The sequence below is a fragment of the Urocitellus parryii genome, chromosome 13 (genome assembly GCF_045843805.1).
Source record: "Urocitellus parryii isolate mUroPar1 chromosome 13, mUroPar1.hap1, whole genome shotgun sequence".
Lineage (NCBI taxonomy): Eukaryota > Metazoa > Chordata > Mammalia > Rodentia > Sciuridae > Urocitellus > Urocitellus parryii.
Genome location: NC_135543.1, coordinates 23,943,055 through 23,963,794, shown reverse-complemented (window position 1 = coordinate 23,963,794; position 20,740 = coordinate 23,943,055). Strand labels below are relative to the sequence as shown.

Sequence of the window (20,740 nt, the reverse complement as noted above, 5' to 3'; positions counted from 1 at the left end):
GGACTTATTTAACTCTCCTCTCCACTCTGCAGAGTCCACTTTCTCACCTCCCCACTAGTTACTGCAGCCCTTCACTGCCTCAGGGGTAATGCACTCACGGGCTGTCCTCATCCCCCTTCCTGGCTCCTCTGCTAGTCCTCTCTGGTGCAGGTTTTGCAGATTCCTCTTCAAAAGATACAAAGCTCAAGCTTAGTGACCAGGGCTGCCAATGCTAAGGTCACTGTGGCCTCCCTGACCTTGCAGCTGCCCTTAATCTACAGAGATGTCAATCCTGCCCCATGCACCATGGAGCTCAGCTTCTGGTCACAGGCCTGGAGCTGACCTGGTGGCCCACAGATTTCTTGTGTTCCTTGTTGGAGGCCTTCATGGGGGGTCTGGCAGAGCGAATGTTGATCTTCGAAGACGATCCCTTCCCTGATGTGGTGGTGGCAGGAATAGGGTCCTTGTCATCACGAAACAAGTCGGCCACTAATGGGAACTAGAAACAACCACAAGGAAAACAAAAACCAGCTCTCTCATATTTTGTTTCAATTTTTCCCCAAATAGTCAACACACAGTTGTGAGAAATGAAAATATGTTCACACAAAATCCCATATACCAATGTTCACAGCAGTGTTGTGCATGAGAACTACCAGGTTGAGATGCCTGGAATGGTCACCACCAGATCGGTGGAGAAATGTAGTTATCACCCATAGGGTGGACGACAATTCAACAATATAAAGGAATGACCTCCTCTCACATGATACAATATAAGTACGTTTGAGAACATTACGCTAAGTGAAAGAAGCCAGATGTCTCCAAGTTTTAGCTACCAAAAGGTGACAATTTTCTTCCTATTCACAGCATCTTTGAAATGGATCATCTTCCTCCTCTCTTCATGCATTCATTTCAAAGTCATAAATATTATTTCTTCAGAAGGGAAGGGAAAGAACTGGGGGTGTAACTCAGTGGTAGAATGCTTGCCTAGCATGCCTTAGGCCCAAGTTTGATCCCCAGCACAAGGGGTGGGGGAAGCCTGCATAATCAAGGGGGAGGGAATTGGTGAACTGTCAGAGACACAGGCAGTTCATACATGATTTTTTAAACATCTGAGTAAAATTCATATGCCAACATCATAAAAATGGTACTTTCAGTAGGTACTCAATTCTAAGAGCTATTGCAGTAGAGAAAGGAAAATGAGGGGCTGGGGCTGTGGCTCAGGAGTGGAGTGCTTGCCTAGCATGTGTGAGGCACACATAAAGCACCACATAAAGCCATTGTGTCCATCTACAATTAGAAAAAGTAAATGAGGTCACTGAATCTGGAAGTTAGATTGACTAGTTCTTCCATCTGTTCATCAATATTTACATCAACACAACGATAAAAGTTGTGCTGGAAGCTGGCAACACAAAGTGAATAGAACAGCCTCTGAGGTTACCCTTACACAGCTATGTGACCTATGGCAAACCCGTCCACCCGACTTGGTTTTGACTTGCTCATGTGAAAAATGAGGGAACGGAACCCGATGATTCTTCTAAATCGTTAATCATCTTCACGTAATGACAAGATGATGTTCTAAAGAAAAAGAACATGTAACAAAGATAAACCAATCACAGTGGTGTGGAGGAAACCAGGGTTGCCTTAGGAAGGGGCGTTTGAGCTAGTGGGGTATTTGAGCGGTAGGAAAGTTTGGGGGTGGAAGTGACTGTATGCATGGAATATGGGACATTTAGGGGACTAACATGAAGTGGGTACAGCTACAGGGTACACAGTGAGAGGGAAGGAGGGATGGACCAGCTCATGTAGACCTTAGGATTAAAACCAAAAATCTTTACCCAAGAGTAATATAAAACCATTATATTAGCACCTGTTTCATAATAACTAATATATATCAAGTATGTTCTCAGGATCCCTTTCAGTACGTGGAGAGGAGGCTAACTGCTTACCAACACCAGCAGGTAGTAGCGCTGTGGTCTCATTTGATGCTACAGTCCCCTCTGAGGCCCATTGGCCCACGTCTCCTTTCTGGAGATCTTTCCCGAGACAGCAGCCCTACTTCGTCCATTCTCTCCCTTTCTGCTTCTTTACAGCAACTTCCACTGACCCATACTCCTGAACTTCCCTCCTCTGGACTGCTGTTTGCCAGATCAGCATCTCCACCATTTTTTCTCTCAAACATTTGTCCCTGGACAATCTACTTCACGCCAGTGGCTTCCATTATCACTTTCAATCCTCTACTAGTGTCTGGTTTGTTATTTTGTTACCAGGGATTAAACCCAGGGGTGCTTAATCACCAAGCCATTGGGGAGCCCATTTTGTTTTTAATGAGACAAGGCCTCACTAAGTTGCTGAAGCTGGCTTTGATTCTCCTGCCTCAGTCTCCCAAGCCACTTGGACTACAGGTGTGCACCATCATGCCAGGCCCTAGTCTGGATCTTTTCATTACCATGATGGATATTTCCAACTGTCTGCTGAGCATCTTCCTTCCTCTGTGTATTTCAGTGGAAACTCCAGTTCAACAAGGCACAAACTACCCTCACACGTAGCCTTCTGAAATCTAGCTTGGGGATCTGCTCTCGCCCTACCTCCTGTCTCAACTGAGTACCAGGCTCTGTTGGATGTTAAGTGTCAGCAGTCCTCCTGCCCTGGTTCAGCACTACTGAGCTTTCCCCTGGGTCAGGAATCACCCACAGCCAGACATACTCTACAAGCAGCCAGAGTTTCCCGTGAATGCAAACCTCATCCAGGACCCCCTGCTTTAAAACTTGTCAGTCCTTACCATCTATGGCAGAAAGCCACCACAGCATGAGTTAACTGAGAACACGGCGACAGAAGGGATCGGAGAGGAGGACAAGACATCAGCCCAGAGAGCTCCCAGGACTGGTACCAGAGCACCCAAGCACAGGTAAGGTTGGATTGGTGTAGCAAAACCTCCACAAGGAAACGACGGGGGGAATGGGGGCTAACTGCACCTTCAAACCACACTTCAAAGACATCCTGTGGTTAAGTTTTTCAGGCAAATAACCAAACACTGGCTGATTCAATTAATCTAATCCATACTCTTTCTAAGATGCTCAGAATAGGAGCTGAAATTACGAATCTGCACAATTATAATGGGTAAAGGGGTCTAATTTACAGAAGTCATCAATAGTTTGTTTTTTGTTGGTGCTGGGGATTGAACCCAGGGCCTGTGAGGCAAGCACTCTACCAACTGAGCTATATCCCCAGCCTAAGAGTACTTATTGTACAAAAAAATCTGTGAAGTCCTAAGGTCAGAAACATGTATCAAAATTGCATGAGGAACTTTGAAATCAGACTTGCCAATGAAATTATCTCAAAATTTCAGCCTCTCTTGCTTCAGAAGAGCCATCTTACCTTTTTTATTTTATACATGAAACCAGGGCTATATAATTTAAGAGAATTGGAAGACTATCCAAGTCAGACTGTCACCTAAGCTGGCATCTGTGTATCATTGGGTATAAACATGACCTACACCAAGTCTGGAAAATTTGAGTTCTGCACTTGGAACACATAGGTGAGTTTGCGAACATTAACTTTGGGGGAGGAGATATAGACTACATATTCTACTCAGGATTTGTTGCATAGACTTAGTGACTAAAGGTAGATTCTAGGTTGACCAGGTGACTGAAAGATTGAGGTAACTTGTACAACCCTGGGTTGGAAGGGACAGACTCAGGCCAAAAGCATCAAGTACCTACCCTACTCGCCCAACCCTCCAAGAGGGCTGGGGCAGAAGGACCTCTTCCTCTACGAGTGCCCAGACTATAAACAAACCTGAGCTCAGACTGCAAATTAGGTGCTTGATAAAGGATTCATAGTACAATAAAACCCCACACTGCTGGGTGAAGGGGAGAAAATTTCTTCTTCAACTTACTAACTCCAGTTAGGCTGTTAAATGTTATTAAGAGTTACTGAGAAACCCGTTTGTAAGCCAGCTGACCAGGAACAGGGAAGTCCTTCAACTCAGTGGGTAATGGTGTGTACCTGGGCCTTTCTAAAGTCATTGTCTTCTAACTGAAAAAGTCACACATAACACACCAGCTAAGCACTTCCCTAGTTGTGTTTGTCACGTATTTGAAACATGTCCACAAGTACTGACTTTGGAATTCTCTAATATTGAAACCTATATAGAGATTTTCAAAACCTGAGGCAAAACTGAAGGATTAGGAGAGGCACAAAACACTTGCTAAAGACCATTTGACAGTTTAAGAAAACATCAATTACAGTGCCCTGTGAAGCTGTTACCTTGGAAATCACACCTATTCACTTGTGTTTATAAGAATACAAAAGAGATATCCTTTGTAACAGACACATGAAGCTAAAATAAGACACTAGGAAAACAGTTTGATGGCGATATCTTGCCTAGAATCTTATCTTTAAATACTACTGCTGTAGACAATAAAAAATAGATTCTCTTTTCAATTAATTCTTTCATACAATTAAATGCAACCCTGTGGGGAATCTCCGAAATTTAGATAAGGAACACTATGTTTAAATGGGTGTTAACCCAGTTTTTTGTTTTGGAGGGGGGTGGGGAGCAGGGAGATTCTGGGGATATAACCTAGGGCCTCATGCATGCTAGGCAAGCATTCAAATATTGCTGAGCCATATCCTCAGTCCCTAAAATGGTTTTGAGAGAAAGACTGGGCAATTTACTTTCTGGAAGAAGTAACTTGTACTTTCCCTCCGAGGAAAGAGGATGGTGACACTGTTCCATCACCTGGAAGTTTTCTTACCCAGAGGCCTCATTGTTCTGTGTATTTCTAGAAGCTTTTCAAATACCAGCACATATAAGCAGCACTCCAAGTACCTTTAAGAAAAAGCTTTTGTAATGTTGACTATCTTAATTAAGCCGATTTTTTAAAAATTAAAATGTTAAAAAGGCAAATGTTTGCTCCAAATGGCACGTAAGTAGCCTTTAAGAACATGTTAGTATGGAAAGCAACAGACTCGTACACGTGACCTCCCCTTGAGAGCTGTGGTCAAACCATACAAGGCAGAAAGGAGATGGGAAGAGAGATTGGGGCTTGCCTGAGCTCCTCTACCATGACTCCTATACCTCAGGGACTGTCTCTGCTCAGGGTAAGTCCTTTGAGCCAAGAATGGCTCTGGACTATACAGTTCTTGAGAACCCTACTGCAAGCATGGAGCAGAGAAGTGACGTCAGGCCTGCCCGCTCAGCTCAGCTCTCACTGGCACAAACACGTGATCCACTGCTTGTTGTCCTCAGAGAAAAACTATTTCCCTTTTGGGACTTTCCTCCCTCACCCCCAACAGGTTAATGAAATATTCCTTTTTATAATAAAAATGAGGGGAGAAGCTGCCATTCTTTACAGTGTTTAGAACAAGTGAATCTGTTAATAACTTGAAGTCATGTCTTAAAGAGGCACTTCTTAAGACTGTTTATAGCTCTGTGATAGCTGAGAAAGCAATTAGCTACATTATAACCTCTTAGGCAGTGTAACTGGCTTTCCTAATTACACTCTCATTAACACGAGCTTATTTCTCTGCTCTTGGTGGGAGCTCCTGAAGCATCCCTAGGGCTCCCAGGCAGGTGGGAGTCTGCCTTCTCATACTGCTTAACTATTCATGACAAGTGGATGGTTTCCTATCAGGGATGCCTCACAAAGGGAAAAGACCAGGAGTCTCCTATAAAATAAAAGTACTTCAAGTTCAACTGAATTTACACAAGGATTTGAGACCGAGCTGCGCTTACAGAGATGAGAATGAGTACAACAAAACCAGAAGCCACCTGGGTGTTCCATTTCAAATCAGTGACATAGGAGAATAAAGACCTAGAAAGACGCCGTAACACACAGTTAGAAGCGTGTCTTGGGGGACTGCTGTGAACACCGTGAAACTTTAACAAAAACGGCAGAGGCTAGGTAAACCAGGATTTGTAAAAAGGCTAAAATGATAGATGCTGCCAGACTCGCCATCTGTCCAAACAACTGAAGGCACACGTGGAGTCCCTCTCGGGTTTGCAGCCCACCTGTGGACTGGCTCATGGTGACCCAGTGTCAGTCTTTGCCTTCTGTCCTTGGTGATGTTGAAGATGGGCTGGAAGGGTTCTGGCTGCCCACAGCCCTGCCTGGCGACCTGAATGCTGCTGGCCACTGTCACTGGATCTCAGGGAGCTGTGGGGAGGCAACAGGGCACTGGATCTTTACAAGTATGAGCTGGTGAGGGAAAGCTAGAGCTCTGGTGGGTGGATCGGGAAGAAGGTAGTTCCAAGAGGGGAGCAGAGACCTACCGTGCCCTCTAACACGGCAGTATCTACAGACTTCTGGTGTGTATGCCCTTTGAACCATGAGTTCCACTCCTCAAATTTTAGCCAATAGACATAATTGTACAAGTAAGCAGAGAGACACATAAAGGGCATTCACTGCCACTGTTTTTGAAAAGCAAAGTGCCAGCAGTTTTTTTTTAAAATAGGAAAAGTAGAAGATGTGCACTCATGTGGAAAGATGGCCAAGATAAAATAATGAGTGAAAAAAAAAAATCAGAAGACAAGGTATGCATAGCGATTATTTCAGTCTTAAAGACATACCAACGTGCTCACACATGCAGAATAGGAATTCATCAGAAGATGTGACAAGGAGTGGAAAGGGGGGACTTTTATCTATGTAGTATCTGAATTTTTATGAGTCTACATTTCATTTCTAATAAATATCCCCAATCTAAAATGATGCCTCTGTAAAGAGCCAATATTACGGTCTGGGCTTTCCTTAGAAGGCCTGTTTACAAGGTCAAGCCTTCTCCTGTTTGGGAACTTGGACTTCAGCATTCCTGATAAGACTGGCTCACTGGGCCTGCACCAATTATACTAGCATTTTGGTTAATGTTGAATATTTGTTTCCCTCTTGGGATTCTAGAATTTTGGTTCCTGCTAGGCAAAGGTGGCCCACATAAGTAACCTCAAGCCCTGGACACCTAGGCTTGGGCAACACTTCCTGGTAAGGTTTCACAAGTAGCACACTTGCTTCTTGGGGGAGCTCAGCCCATCTTCTGCGACTCCACCAAGGGAAGACTCTTGCCACTCTGTGCCTGCTCACTCCATGCAGTTGTCCTCTCGCCGTCACCACTCACATCACAGCAGGTACAACTGCAGGCCAAGCTCTGAGTCCTAGTAGCCAACTACTGAACCTGAGGGTGGTCTTGGCCCCCAGCAGACGCCTTTCCTTTCCCACAGCACCTCCTTCTTGACCTTCACAGCGGTACAACTTGTACATCATGACAATGAGTATCTGTGTGTAGTAACTATCTTCACTAGATTAATATCCATGAGGCTGACTATACTTAGTTACCAGAAAATACCACACAAATGTTCAGAGAAGCTGTTGAATAAAGGGGAAAGAGCTCAGTTACTAATACAAGGGGATCTGCTGGGGAGAGTTTTATCAGAAATGATCATTTTTAGGTTCTGGAATTGCTGAGAACCACTCAAAACCCACAACACAGTGGTAGTATTGGAAACAAACTGCTTAAGAACTACCAAAGCTCTTTCCCTTTCCCCTCATTTCTGCTTCTCCTTGAAAAGAGAAACTCAAGTCAAGATAGCAAATGTCCCGGGACTGAGGGCCACTGTCAGACTCACAGGGAGCCATGGGTCTCTTGGCACTCACTCTAGGACACATGGGACAGGGAAGAGTCTCCAGTGCTCACACCATTCGCTTCTCCCTTCTCTGTGGCCTGAGGCTCCTCTCCCACACTGCACCCACCCCGACCCTTGGGAAAGATGGAAAAACTCCTACAAACCACCTTGGACTGGAGATTTAGAAAGTTGGGGGAACCGACAGGTTAATGTAGAGCTGAACTCCAAAATAATATTCACATCTACCCAAACCCAGGGCTCATGACTGTTCCCTACTGTTGGAGATATCCAGAGATGAGGATGGGCAGGGCAAGTCCACATGCTGCTACTAACTCAAATCCTCCCCCTCCCTCCTCTCCCCACCTCAGGGGCCACATGACACAACAGGGTTTATTTTGCCTTATATCCTTGGGTCCATTCTGCTCTGTATATTTGTGTATTTTCCCCATTCTATCATCTCACCCTATTGCCTTCATCTAAAGCTTATCACAAAGAGAAATTAATCTGTCACTTTTACTGTGTTATCAGGCCCTGTAGAGAGTTCACTGCCACATCGTCTGGGAGAAAGCCTCCTAAATCCTGCCAAGTCCTTCCCTTCCCTTGGTTTCTTCTGAAGGGCTGAAGCCCCAGCAACATCTGTCCCCGTGTTGGCCTTCAGAATGCTTGTTCACAGGCCTCTCCTGGGTGCAGCTCCTTTCCATGCCCCTCTCCCTTCAAGTCACCTGTGTGCATCGACCTATCTGCCCACTCACAGTCCATGGGAATGTAGCACCTGGAAGGCAGAATCTGCTGTGCTTGCCTTTGAATGAGCAGGTGGGTTTAGGGCAATACTTCATGGGCAGGTGCATAACAGATGTGTGTGGGTGAGCAGTGTGCAAGTGGACAAGGACTTTGTTTCCTCTACCCATGGAATGCACACAGCATCTGTTCTTTCCTTGCTCTGTAATGACAGGCAAACAGCTAAAATCCTGGAGATAACAAAGTCTGAAGTAGTAGATTTAAATATCTTAAGTCTCAGCTCATATTCCATTAAGTTTTTGCCCAGAGAGAGGTTCTGCAGACTACTGGACAAAAATGGAATACCCAAATAGAGGGGCGTGAAGGAGTTTAGATAATCTCACATCTGCAGATAGGAGATGGAAGACGTCAAGTTTTCACCATGAGACTCACCATTGTCCCTCACTGCCATCTTCCCTGCACCTTCCCATGTCCTTCCCTCCGCAGGTTTCTTCCTCTGGGCTCTGCCCTACCCCTACACACCCTGCTTTCTTCCCTCCACTAGGCCATAGTCAAATGTCTTCCAACTGAAATAACCAATAAGCCCCTTCACCTGACCCAACATCGCTGCCTCCCTGCACTCCACAGGGGGCTGACACCAGCCGCCCATCCCAGATCTGGCCATGGACAGCCTTGTTCTGTTCCCCTTTCTCTTCAGTGCTGGGGATCAACCCAGCACCCTGTGCATGCTATCCAAGCGCTCTACGACTGGGCTACCTTTGGCCCCATACCCAGTGCTCTTTACCTTGCTGGCCTTCAGGATGTTGATCTGCTCTTCATACACTGTATCCCTGTTTTTCTCCAGAAAACCATCTGAGAGGTACTCCACCTGGGCCGCAAGGCAAGGAGAAACAAGCATCAGGGCTTCAGTCTGACCAGGCTCCCACCAGTTTCGGGAGTACTTTCATCTCATCCACATAGCATGTTCTAAAAAGAGCTGTGAGTAGCTGGGAAATCCACACAAGTTCCTGTTTAAAATGCAAATCCCATAAGCCATCAGGATTTACAGAGTGAAGCCAGTACTCATTTTGTGCAAGAAAATATTTTCTTAAACGGCAATCCCAATAACAGAAGGCCTCTTCAGGGCTCTGAATGCAGCTTCCCAGCCACGCAGTGGACTGAGCCATGTGCATTTTAACAAGATGCTAGGTGATAGACAACCTGAGAATTAAGCAACCCATTTAGAAAAGTTCTGTGTCCACATCCTTCACTAGGAGAGGAGCCCTGTCCCATGTAAGAAGGCAAACCACATGCTACCCTTCTGTTTTCAAGCCTCTTTTCCTCTCAAGCTCTGGGACGGAGGGATCTTAACTGCTCTGCATGCTGCGCTCTTCCCAGAACGGCTCTCAGTAGCACTGATGATGCATCTGACCAGCAACTGCCACAGCCCATGAGCTTGAGCCATGTCTCAGCAGTCTGCATATCAGAGATGGGGCAGGGTGGGGAAGGAAGGGTGCCCGGGAACCAACCTGACACCTCGGGCCACTTGGTGATCCTACATAATCACTCATTCAGACTGGCATGAATTGATAAACAGAGAAGACCAACAGTCAAGGTCATGAGCATACATATATCCCAACTTTCACAAAGGACAGCTCGCTTAGCCCAAAAACCCCACTCTGCCTAAAGTGGGGATAAGGGAGTACAAAGCTGGCAAAGAGGACAGCCACCTTATCTGCGAAGTGGACCACAATGAAGGCCGTGTTGGACATGCGGGGCTTCTGGAAGTGCTGGCTGTTGGAGTGCCGGTCGTAGAGCTTCTGCGCCCAGTTCTGGTCAGTTCCTTTGGGGACCTGCAGAGCCACAGCACAGAACAGAGGTTTTTGTGAAAAGGAAAGCAAAGAGCCACTGCAGAGGGACAGTCTGTCAGCACTTTGGCTCTGTGAAGTGGATTCAGCCCTCAAACCGGGACCTTAACTGGACCGTGGAAAGAATAACTCTACCATGGGCGTTGAGGGCGTTGACCCAGCAGGTGGGGCTGGCCCCCATGGGAGCATGCCGAGCCTCAAAGGACCTGCAGTTTGGCTGAAGCAGGAAGTACAAAGAGGCTGAGGATAGAGGCACAGTCACACTATGAAGCCACCAGAAGATGCCTCTTCCAGCAGTGTCATGAACACGCCCCTGTCCTCCAGCTCACGCGGGGCACCCTACTCCTAAGCCCATCCAAGTACCAGCTTCCAGACTCAGCCCATTGCTCTATCCTGACTTCACCTCTCTCTTCTTTGGAATTCCTCACAATTGAGCTCTAACACACATCATCTAATTGGTTTCTGGGTATTGTCATTACATAAGCCACATTTGGGTTCTACTCCTGCCAAGTGCCCAGTGCTTGAACTGCTTGGGACAATCTCTGCCTCCTCACAAATATCAATTCAGACTTGGAGGTTTCCCTCCATTAAGGATTCTGAAGGGCAGCCCCTCTTAAAATCTGTATGGATAGCTTCAAAAGTAAACAAGCATCTTGCTTCATTGAAAACATAAAAAACACCACCATAACCACCATTCAAATTGTCAAAGATGACGGCGATTTATCCAGTGGGAAGGGCCTCCCTCCTGTCATCCTCGACACCCATGGCCAGAACTGGTGCAGCTCTCAGTTATGGGTTAACCGATTTGCCCTTCGTTAGTTTAGATTGCACATTTGGATCAGACAGGGTTTGAAGGTGACCCTTGTAGCAACCATTTAAAAAGGTCTTTGCTAATAAAATTTGTGTCCTAAGGAAAATGCTTACGTACTTGGGAACAAACTTCTTTAATCCTTTGTAAGCAAACATTTTTCTCAAGATTCAACGTGGTGCAACTAGTCTTGAATCCCCAGTGCTACGTGCCATTGGGAATTCAAGGAAAGAAAATGCTTTCTTGAAAGAGGCTATTAATTGTGTTGGGCAAACAATAAAATATATTTAATTCAGCATTTTCTATATATACACTATTTTATATTTGTCTCCAAGTGCTCTGTGTTTAGAACCACCAGGTGTGGGGAAAGGAAGGGTCAGCCTGGTGGGACTGTCAGGACCAAACAGGCCAGAGAGGGAGAGACTGGAGAAAGCAGACCATGAGCAGAAGCTCCACCTAAGCCAACACTGAAATCTTTTAGCAACAATCACCTTAAAAAAAAAAAATTGAACTTCCATGAGAAGACTCTACAATCGACCCTACATAATCACTAATTCAGACTGGCATGAATTGATAAGCAGAGAAGACCAACAGTCAAGGTCATGTGTATACATATATCCCAACTTTCACTCCATAGCCACCTTCAACTAAAAATAGGAACCAGCAAAAATTCAACACAATTAAGATTCTTAGATAAGTGCTTTGGGCCTTGGCCAGTATTATTTGTCATGAAGCTTGCTACACATTTTGGATTCATCAATGCATTGAATCCTTACATTATATATACACATACTTTAGGGATAAACTGAGGCTGAGAGGTTAAGTAAATAGCCCAAGGTCACTCGGCTGAGGAGAAGCCCCAAGCCAGGATGGGCTGGCTGTGGGGCACGTGTTTTTTGCCACTATGCTTTTCAGCCTGACAATAGAGTTCAAGGCAGTCATGAAGGCAGGTTTGAGTGGAAGGTGGCACTAGTCTCCAGGATTCTTTCCATGAAAGCAGATTTTAATCAGCCATAGGAAAAAGAGAATCTTGCATTTTGACCAGTGTGGATTATGGCTATCAGAAGCTCTGGAATTTACAGCTGCATCAAGTCATTTGGAAAGAAATCCGCACACGACCTCATACCAGCTTCTTGACACTCAAAGTGTGGAGAGAACCCTGGACCAGCTGTCCTCAGGCCAGTATGGTGCTGGCCACATCAAAAAGTGAAGGTGGCTGGGGATATAGTTGGTAGAGTGCTTGTCTCACATGCACAAGGCCCTGGGTTTAATCTCAAGAGCAAGTGCGTGAGCGCACACGCACACAAACACACACACACACAAAAGTGAAGGTCCCATTTATATGAAATACCCCAAACAGGCAAATTCAAGGAGATAGCTGGAAGTGTGGGCAATGGCTGCTAATGGTTTCTTTCTGGGGTAATGAAGATATCCTGACATTGAGTGTGGAAGTGATGGTTGCTCAGCTCTGTGAATGCACCAAAAACCACTGGACTATACACTTTAAACGGATAAACTGTGTGGCATGATATGAGTTATCTCTCAACAGGGCCATTTACAAAACACACCAAGTTTACCCTTTGCTATTAAAATAGGGAAAAAAAAGGGGGGGGTTGGGGATGAAAGCCCTTGGGTTCCCTAAACTCTTCTACCACCAGTAGCATTTGACCATATCCTGTGGCCAAGGACCATTGCCCGCCCCCCCATGGAACCTTGAGCAGAAACTATTCTATCATATCACCTGGGGCCACCACCTTCCCCAACAGATAGATGAGTGGCTAAGGACCTCACGGCCCATTATTCATCTGTTTCTTATCCCTGTCCTCCTGGGCCTCTGCCACCAATGACTGCCTCCCCCACCACTTTCTCATTCCATCCCATACATCTCATTTCCTGGCAGCTCCTACTCCTGCTGACCTCTCATCTCACCACTGCATCACAGGACCTCTGGATCCTCAGGCTCTTTGAGAAGCATCTCTGCTTCCTCCTGGCCATCACAGAAGCCCATCTGGGTCCAGGACTCTGCAGTTCTAATAGCTCTCTGAGGAGGCGACTCCCTTCTCTGCACCCTGCAGGCAGCCTTCCAATGCCACACCCCACCCCATGCTCCGCAGAGCACCAAATGCAGAGCTCAAGCATCCCTCAACTCCATCTCCTCACCCCGAGGCTGGAACAAGCCACACATCAACTCACCCTCTCTTCACCAACACTGCTGCCAGAAACTAGGACTAGGCTTCACTCTAAGACTCACTTCTGGGGATTAAGATGCTGCTCCCACATCCAAGCAGGGAGATGACCTTGATGACCCCTCAATCTCATTTACAGCCCTTGACCTCAGCAAACACCTGTGCACTCAGATATTCGCATACCTGCTTTTTCCATCCTCCGCAGTTTCTGACCTACCTCCTCTAGGCACATTCCCCATTTCCTTCTTCACGGGGAAATGGAGGTTGTCAAGCAGGAAATCACAATCTCCTGCTCAAACATCCAGAAGCACATCTGTGTCCACAGCTTCCCCACCCTCCTGCCCTGCAGGCCAGCATCCCACCCACCTCTGCCTCCAGCTCCTCACAGCCAGGCCTCTAGGAAGGAGGTCAAAGCCTCCATGTTCACATCCTCACCTTCAATTACTGAAGGTTGGCCTGTGCTCTGACAAATCCCTTGGGACGGCTCATTCCAAGACACTGGAGGTGGCTTTTTTACTGCCAAGTTTCTCAAAGCCCTCACCTCCCAGGAAGTTCACATCTTCTGCCTCCTTGCCCCAGGCTCCTCCTCCATCTTCACTTAGGGGAGCTTTGGGGCCATTGCAGAAACCCTGAACCCTTGATCTGGACAGAGTAAATGCCCTTGACAGTAAGCTGTCCCTGGATGAGCAAACAGAAGGCAGTGCAGTGGCCCCACTGCCTTTAGCCTGATGTCACTGTGGAGTCATAAAAATGGTAAAATAGCTTCTTTGGGCTGGGCTCTGTGAAATGGAAGAATCCTAGTCTCACAGGGCAGAGAGGGAAGAGCCTGCCTCCCCTATTGGATCTACTTTTGGGGACACCCCCCCAACACACACCTCTCTGGCCTGCGACAGCAATCTGCACTTTTACTCATCACCATTGCTCCCGGAGCTTAAGGTATTTCCAGAAAATTCCTGCTACAGTGCAAATATGTCACCCATGAGGAAGCAAGCACTAAACTCTCATATCCCAACAGCACACACTAGCTTGTCCCCCGTAGGAGGAGGAGACAATGGACAGGACACTGGAGGGCAGGAAACACCCAGCCTGAATCCGTTTAGGAGAGGACCTTGAGGCAGCCTTAAAGTGCATCCCATTGGTGCAGGTGAGTTGTGCTCACAGCAGCCTGGAAATGAGCATTTCCTGGGAGCGCGCACACACCCCCTTTCTGCCCCCCTTGGATAACTGAGGGACAGCTGTGGTTTGTGACTTGCTCAAGGTCTCGTGGCTGAGCTGAAGACGCTGGGTTTTTTCCTGGTGAAGGAACCTAAGTGCCTTCATGTTCTGGTCCCCATGCCTCCCTGCAGGTCCTGGCACATGTCACAGGCCTGGGGAGAACCCTGTGAGCTGCCCCTTTAAGTCTGCAGCCAGCTCGTATCCACTGAAGCCCCAGCTCAGGCCTGGCCCCTGCTCATCTCCTCCAGAGTGATTTTTACGTGGGTGGCTTCACACCACCAGTCCAACCCTCACTTGGCTTAGTGCTGTCACCCAGGGGTCAGAGAACTCATTTAAATGTGACCTCATTCTCATTCTGCAGAGAATCTTAGGAGGAAGAAAGGGACATGTCCGAGGTGACTCTCAAACAGGATCAGTCGTGAGGGAAGCCGAGTTGCCCAGCTATGACCAATTCCACGGGAAATCCTCACCTGCTCAGGCTCACGGCCATGGCACTTCCAGAAGGCCCCAGCAGGTCCACCACCTTTTAAAAGTCACTTAATACAGTACAGTTTCCATACGGGAAAATGCTTGCTTCTAAAGGGTTCAACTGTGTGAGTTTTGCCAAGTACAATAACATCTGCTGGCTTTAAAGCCACCTGTTACTAGAAGCTGCATCAGATTATTCTCCATCATCCAGAATTCCCAGAGCAATTAAATCTGGTACAAAAAGTTCCCTCATCATGGGCTTTTGTCTCATTCCTTTATTTGGTGTTCATCTTGTCTCTCTAGCAACACCGGTGACCATGGTCACCAGTGAGGTTAAATGTGTCACATCCACAGTACTCTATCCAGCATCCTGACACTCCAAGCTCCCACCAGCTCCATGAGGAGAAAATGTAGGCTTTCTGCAAACCGTCCAAGCAGCCTCAGGTAGATCACAGTGGCTGCAGAGCTCAGGGCCAGGCACCCCATCCCTGCCCTTAATGCTGTTCAGCTGTGACTCTGCTCTCCTTGGACTGTGGTCCAGACTCCTCTCACTTGCTGTAGGACCCAGATTCCAAATGCTGGCCCTGCATGCAGACTTCCTAGTCCCCCTGCTCACTGGAGCCTAGGGCCTCCCAACATGATCCCATCACTCTTCCCCAAGACCCCTTCCCTCCTCTCCCATGAGCTTTTCCCTCCCAATGAGACATCTAGTAGCTGTGCAAAACATTTTGGTGTTCGATGAAAAACAGTGGCAAGAATTTGAAATACAGGCTTATTTTCCTTTCCCAACATGATGCCCCAGGTGGCATGTATGCAGAAAGGAAACAAGACGGGAGGGTGTGGGTGCCCTCTGGACATATCCTGTGCTGCAGTGCAGTGGTCTGGGTGCTGTACACGGCCTGAACTGAGGGCCTATTTTCCTGAACCACTGCTGTTCCCACCAACTGCTGCCTACTCACCCCACTCCCAGAAGCCACTGTTTCCAGCCCAGCACTGCTCCAGCCTTTCCAGGGGCTTGTGTCCCTCCTTTGGACAGTAGTCTGAGGTTTCTGTCCATCTGACACTACACCTGTGCATTGAGGACAGTGTTCCCACTGCCCTGGTTTAACACTCCCATCAGATCTTCAAAGGATAAACCAAAGCAAACCCACTAGCTTGCAGTAGGGGCAGGGTAAATCTTTAGGCAGCTGCTAAAGTTGCAGAACAGGCCATCCTGAAGCCCTGGTTTTGGTGAGAGGCTGTGAGTAAATGGGGAGGCTATGCCCTGGGGCCTGCTTTATTAAACTCTTCATCACAGAACCAGGTTGACCCGTGTAGGGGTAACTGCCTACCCATGTGCCCTCAGTTGTGCACGACTTTCACCTTCACCATAAGGGAGGAGAGTCCAGAGCTGGAATTGGCCTACAGCAAGGCTGAAGAGCTACCTCAGCCCAGTATCCCCAGAGGCCTGGGCTGGACACAGGACTCAGGGATGCCTTTGGGTTGAAGATGGTCACTGACAGGAATCTCCAGAGAGACTAAGGAAGGGAGCATGCTCCTGGCCGAGCTGAGGAATAGGGCTGTTGGCAGGGGACACTGAATCAGGAAAGTCAGTGAGCATCCACAGCAGGAGGGAGTCAGGAGGGCCTGAGCTGTGACTCCAGCCATTTAGTCAGTGCCACTCAATCCAGGGACAATGGTTCTACCTTAATCGCAACTCTCAGGTTGGATGAGCCCAAACATCTGACATACTGAGAAATGATCCCTGCTTTGACACCGACAATAGAGCCCACGTCTCTAGAGAGATGCTGGAAAACTATAGCAGATAAGAATGTGCCAGATGTGGGGGTCAGTATGTCTTCACACTATCTTCTACCATTTTGTTCATCTTTCAATTTCAAAGGCAAGAAAATGAGGAGCGCTCCTCTGGAAGCTCAGCTCCTCCTCCAATTACTGAGCCACACTCCTTCCTTCCTGGTAAAGATGTCGAGGACCATAAAGTCCAAGCAGTGGGGTTCTTCCCATTCCAAGCCCCACGTGGCTTCTACATCGTTCAATTAGTTTTCATCACTGGGAGGAGGAGTATGCATTTACCTCCTTATCAATCAAGCACAAAACTGGAAGAAACCCAGATCATCAAATCCCACCCCCATTGATTCAAAGCAGGAACTAGAAGCCAAAGAAATCAGGCAAGTCAGATCACCTTACTCTGTTCCCAAGGCTTCCAGGTGTTCTACCTGCTAGTGACAACTCTCCCCCCCCACACACACACTGGACAGATTAACTTAATCACGTGGGGCTATCTAAGGATCTCGCCTGATACCACACCATGCAAAGCTATCACTCACAAGCCATGAACACCTTAAAGATCATCCTGGCTTTTATGTCCTCACTCTTTGGGCACACCTGTCTAGATTTGGAGTTTTTTTTCCCTTGGCATCTAGGACATCTGAAGCACCAAATCCATACCCCCACATCACACTATTCTCTACCACCTACTCTTTTTACCATGGTGGTGACACCCACTAGTCACAGGGTGTTACCTTCTAACATGCAAAATGGATACCAACGCTTTTTCTAGAACAGTAAGACCAGATAATTACCCATTACAGAACAGTGTTAAGATCTCACATGCTCCCTTATCCCCCACAATTGTCCTCTGCCCCATGCCTCAAGTCTAGAATTGAGCCAGTTCGATGATAGCACATCAGTTTTACCTTACATTCTTCATCCAAGAGGTCCAAGATACCCAACTTAGCCTCTATGAGGTCGATGCAAGGTTGGTTATCATAAAAGTCAATCAAGGTCCAAGGGATCTGCTCCTTCATGTATTCTTCTTGCTCCAGTTTGAACACATGCTAGGCCAAGAAGTAAAAGGTCAAGGTGAGCGAAATGAAGACACACCTTGACATGAATCTCCCCTAAACACTCAGGTGAGTTCTGGTTCCTAGAAAATGGGTAACTGCCAGAAAAGGTTGGGGCACTAAGTCACAGTCATGACTGCGAAACAGAAAAGTTCGACGATTTCCCACAGAGAAATGTGACACCGACTGTAGGATAGTTAATTGATCAGTTGTGTCGCTACCCAACCAATCACAAGAAGTCACCCATATCTAGCCTGCATTTTCTTAAATACCCTAGAAGCCCAGGATCAGAGGAGTGGGAATCAAAGCTTCCCAAGTCACCTCCACCCTGCAGGAGTGCACAGCCACTTTGGAAAGCTGGGGACTCCTCCAGGAAACCAAGAGGAGATCAGGGCACTGCTGGGACCCATGGACCTCAGATGGAAGAGAAGCGATTTGGGCTTTGCTCCAGGATGACAGCCAGGCCTCTGCCATGCGCAGCCCTGGCCCCCTGCTATCGAACCCCACTTACCGAGTTGAACTGCTGCTGGAGTTTCTCATTGGCATAGTTGATACAAAACTGCTCGAAGCTGTTAACCTCAAAAGTTTCAAACCTGCAGAATAGAAAGTGGTAAATACAAAGGAAAAAGACACCTCTGTTTACAGAAAAAAAAAAATCACCAGGAATTCAACAAGATTACCCTCACCATCTAGACCATGCCAGTTCAACCCTAAGGCCAGCACTGAATTCCCATTTCTGCTCCAAGGCTCAGAGGCCACTGTTAGAGACATCAGCACTACAGAGAACCTCCATAAGTTAGGGAAACAAGAACAGTTATTTCCATAACTAGAAAAATACTGATAGTGGGAAAATTTAGGGAAAGCAGACATAAAACTGAGTTCAATTCCTAGTATCCCCCAACCCCCTCAAAAAAAAAAAATTAACAGAGGAGCTGAGGACAAGGAAAAGTTCCCAGAAGGGGAGGTTTTTGAGACACTGTGGGAGGGACAGACAGTGATACCACCAATAGGGGCCTGAGGCACAGGCCCATGCAGCCTAGGGCATTATGTCTCCACCCCTCCCCATTCCTCAATATCAAATTCTCTCAATGTTAAGACAGTGTCTTCCCCAAGTTCTACTTTCAAACAGAAATGCTCATATGCTTCCCCAGATGAGGTTAGTGATGATGGTGGCGGGGAGATGGCAGTCTATACAGAGGGACCACCAAAAATAGATGCATCACCCAACAGGCCTGGGTCAGTGCCTACAAAGCTTTAGGCTTCCCACGCCCACCTCCCCACTAAGGTTTAAGACGCGGATAAGCAGGAAATCATCTTGAGATCAAAGAAGTCAACTGTTTGGAGACAACCGCATTAAAGTACAGCCTTTGGCCATGCCTGTGTGGGAGAAATAATTCTAGGTTAATAAAACAAGATCAAAGATGCAAGTCCATGCTAGGATGAAGGAGGCCACCTCTGTGTGATCCAGAGCAGGCAGAAAAGTGCCGTGTCGCTCAGTCATTATCCTGGAGTGCGGCCCTCCCAGCCCACGGGATAGTCCTACAACTGAATTATGTCATTTAGAACCTCATTCCCTCCTCCCCACCATCCCAAGAAAGACAAATACTAATGACAGTTGAGACCAAAGGAGATTTAATAAAACCCAAAGATGAAAAAAAAAAAAAAGCCACCCCAGCAATTGGCTCGATAGCGGCAACGGGACGTGCTGGCAGAGCTCCTCCTGAGCTCCACAGATTAAAAAAAAAAAAAAAAAAAAAAAAAGGATTTAAATATTGTCCATTTAAGGTTTACACTGGTTGTACTCCATGAAGAACATTCTCATTAATTTGAGATGGCTGAAATTAGCTCATAATATTGCTATTTCTAAGATATTATCTGGTAACAATTCCTCTGCCGTCTAGCGTAATTGCTGCAGTGCCGGAGGGCCAGAGATAGATGAGGGGCTCAGGGAGCTTGGAACATGACTAAGAGGACTGAGCTCAGAAAGCCCCAGTGAGGGAGACAGGGCAACTTCCTCTCTGCCATGAAATTGTATTTGGAGTAATCCTTCCCATCCACAGATGACTTTTTAAAATAATCACAATGGACCAATTTATAGTTCACAGCATTAAAATGTCACAAGGAAATTTATATACTAGAGAAATTGGATTTCCCTTGTAAGATCAATGTGGACAATATATAGACCAGAATCCGTGGGTAAGGGAAGTTCAAAACATAAAATAAGGCCAAGATGTGGCATGTACACTGCTGGAGGGACAAGGATCACCCTGCTTTCATTTCTTCCTATCTTTACAATATCAGTTGAAAAGTCAACGATTTCCTTCTCATTCTACTGCAATTTTTGGTGTAGCCAAGGCCACAAATACCTCTAAAAATGACACCGTAACTGTTGCAAAGTGCAGTGAAGATGTTGACTAGCCACCTGGAGTTAATGATTCCCCTCCATGAATCCCCAGCTCCAGAACCTGGGCAGACAGCAGTGAGACAGCCTGAAGCTTCCGGGTGGGGCAGAGGAGCTGACCCAGAAGAGCACAGGGCAAAGGAACCAGGGTCTCAAAGCTCAGCCTATCCAGGTTCCCAAGAGCACTCCCCAGCATTTTGCCTTTGGTAGAATGTAAACACATGGAACACAGGATTCACAGGGGAGGACTTCCACCAAAGGTTAAAAGTCATGCAGGAACAACAACAGGGAAATTGACTCTAGACTAGCCGTTATTACCTGGACCTCGGTGTACTGGGACCAGAGAGGTGATCCAAACATCCCTGCAAGGTTCCTTTCCATCCAGAAGCTCATAATCCTCACAGGGGACCTTGCAGGATATTAGCGAGCTTTCCTCAAACCTGGGCTGTTGGTTGCACCTTCAAACAGGAGGACTTAAATTCTACCCATGTACTTCTTTCTGAGCCCATATGTCCCCTCCCCACAAGGGACAGAAAGAACACAGTTCAAGGGACCACTCACACCCCAGGCCAAGAACAATTGGTCTTCTCAAGGACCTCCATCTGCCCCATTTGCCACGTGCTTCTAATTCTTGACCCCT

At 47.0% G+C, this 20,740-nt stretch overlaps 1 protein-coding gene across 1 annotated transcript in view; it reads right to left on the bottom strand.

Moving 5' to 3' along the window:
* Positions 1–20,740, bottom strand: part of Myo5b (myosin VB) — a 194,518-nt gene that overhangs the window by 93,598 nt on the left and 80,180 nt on the right. The window contains exons 11-15 of the mRNA XM_077792393.1: positions 18,211–18,292; positions 17,553–17,693; positions 10,042–10,164; positions 9,117–9,200; positions 323–478 (exon numbers count right to left, since the gene is read on the bottom strand). Coding sequence (XP_077648519.1) covers positions 323–478; positions 9,117–9,200; positions 10,042–10,164; positions 17,553–17,693; positions 18,211–18,292 — 586 coding nt within the window. The remainder of the gene's footprint in view (positions 1–322; positions 479–9,116; positions 9,201–10,041; positions 10,165–17,552; positions 17,694–18,210; positions 18,293–20,740) is intronic.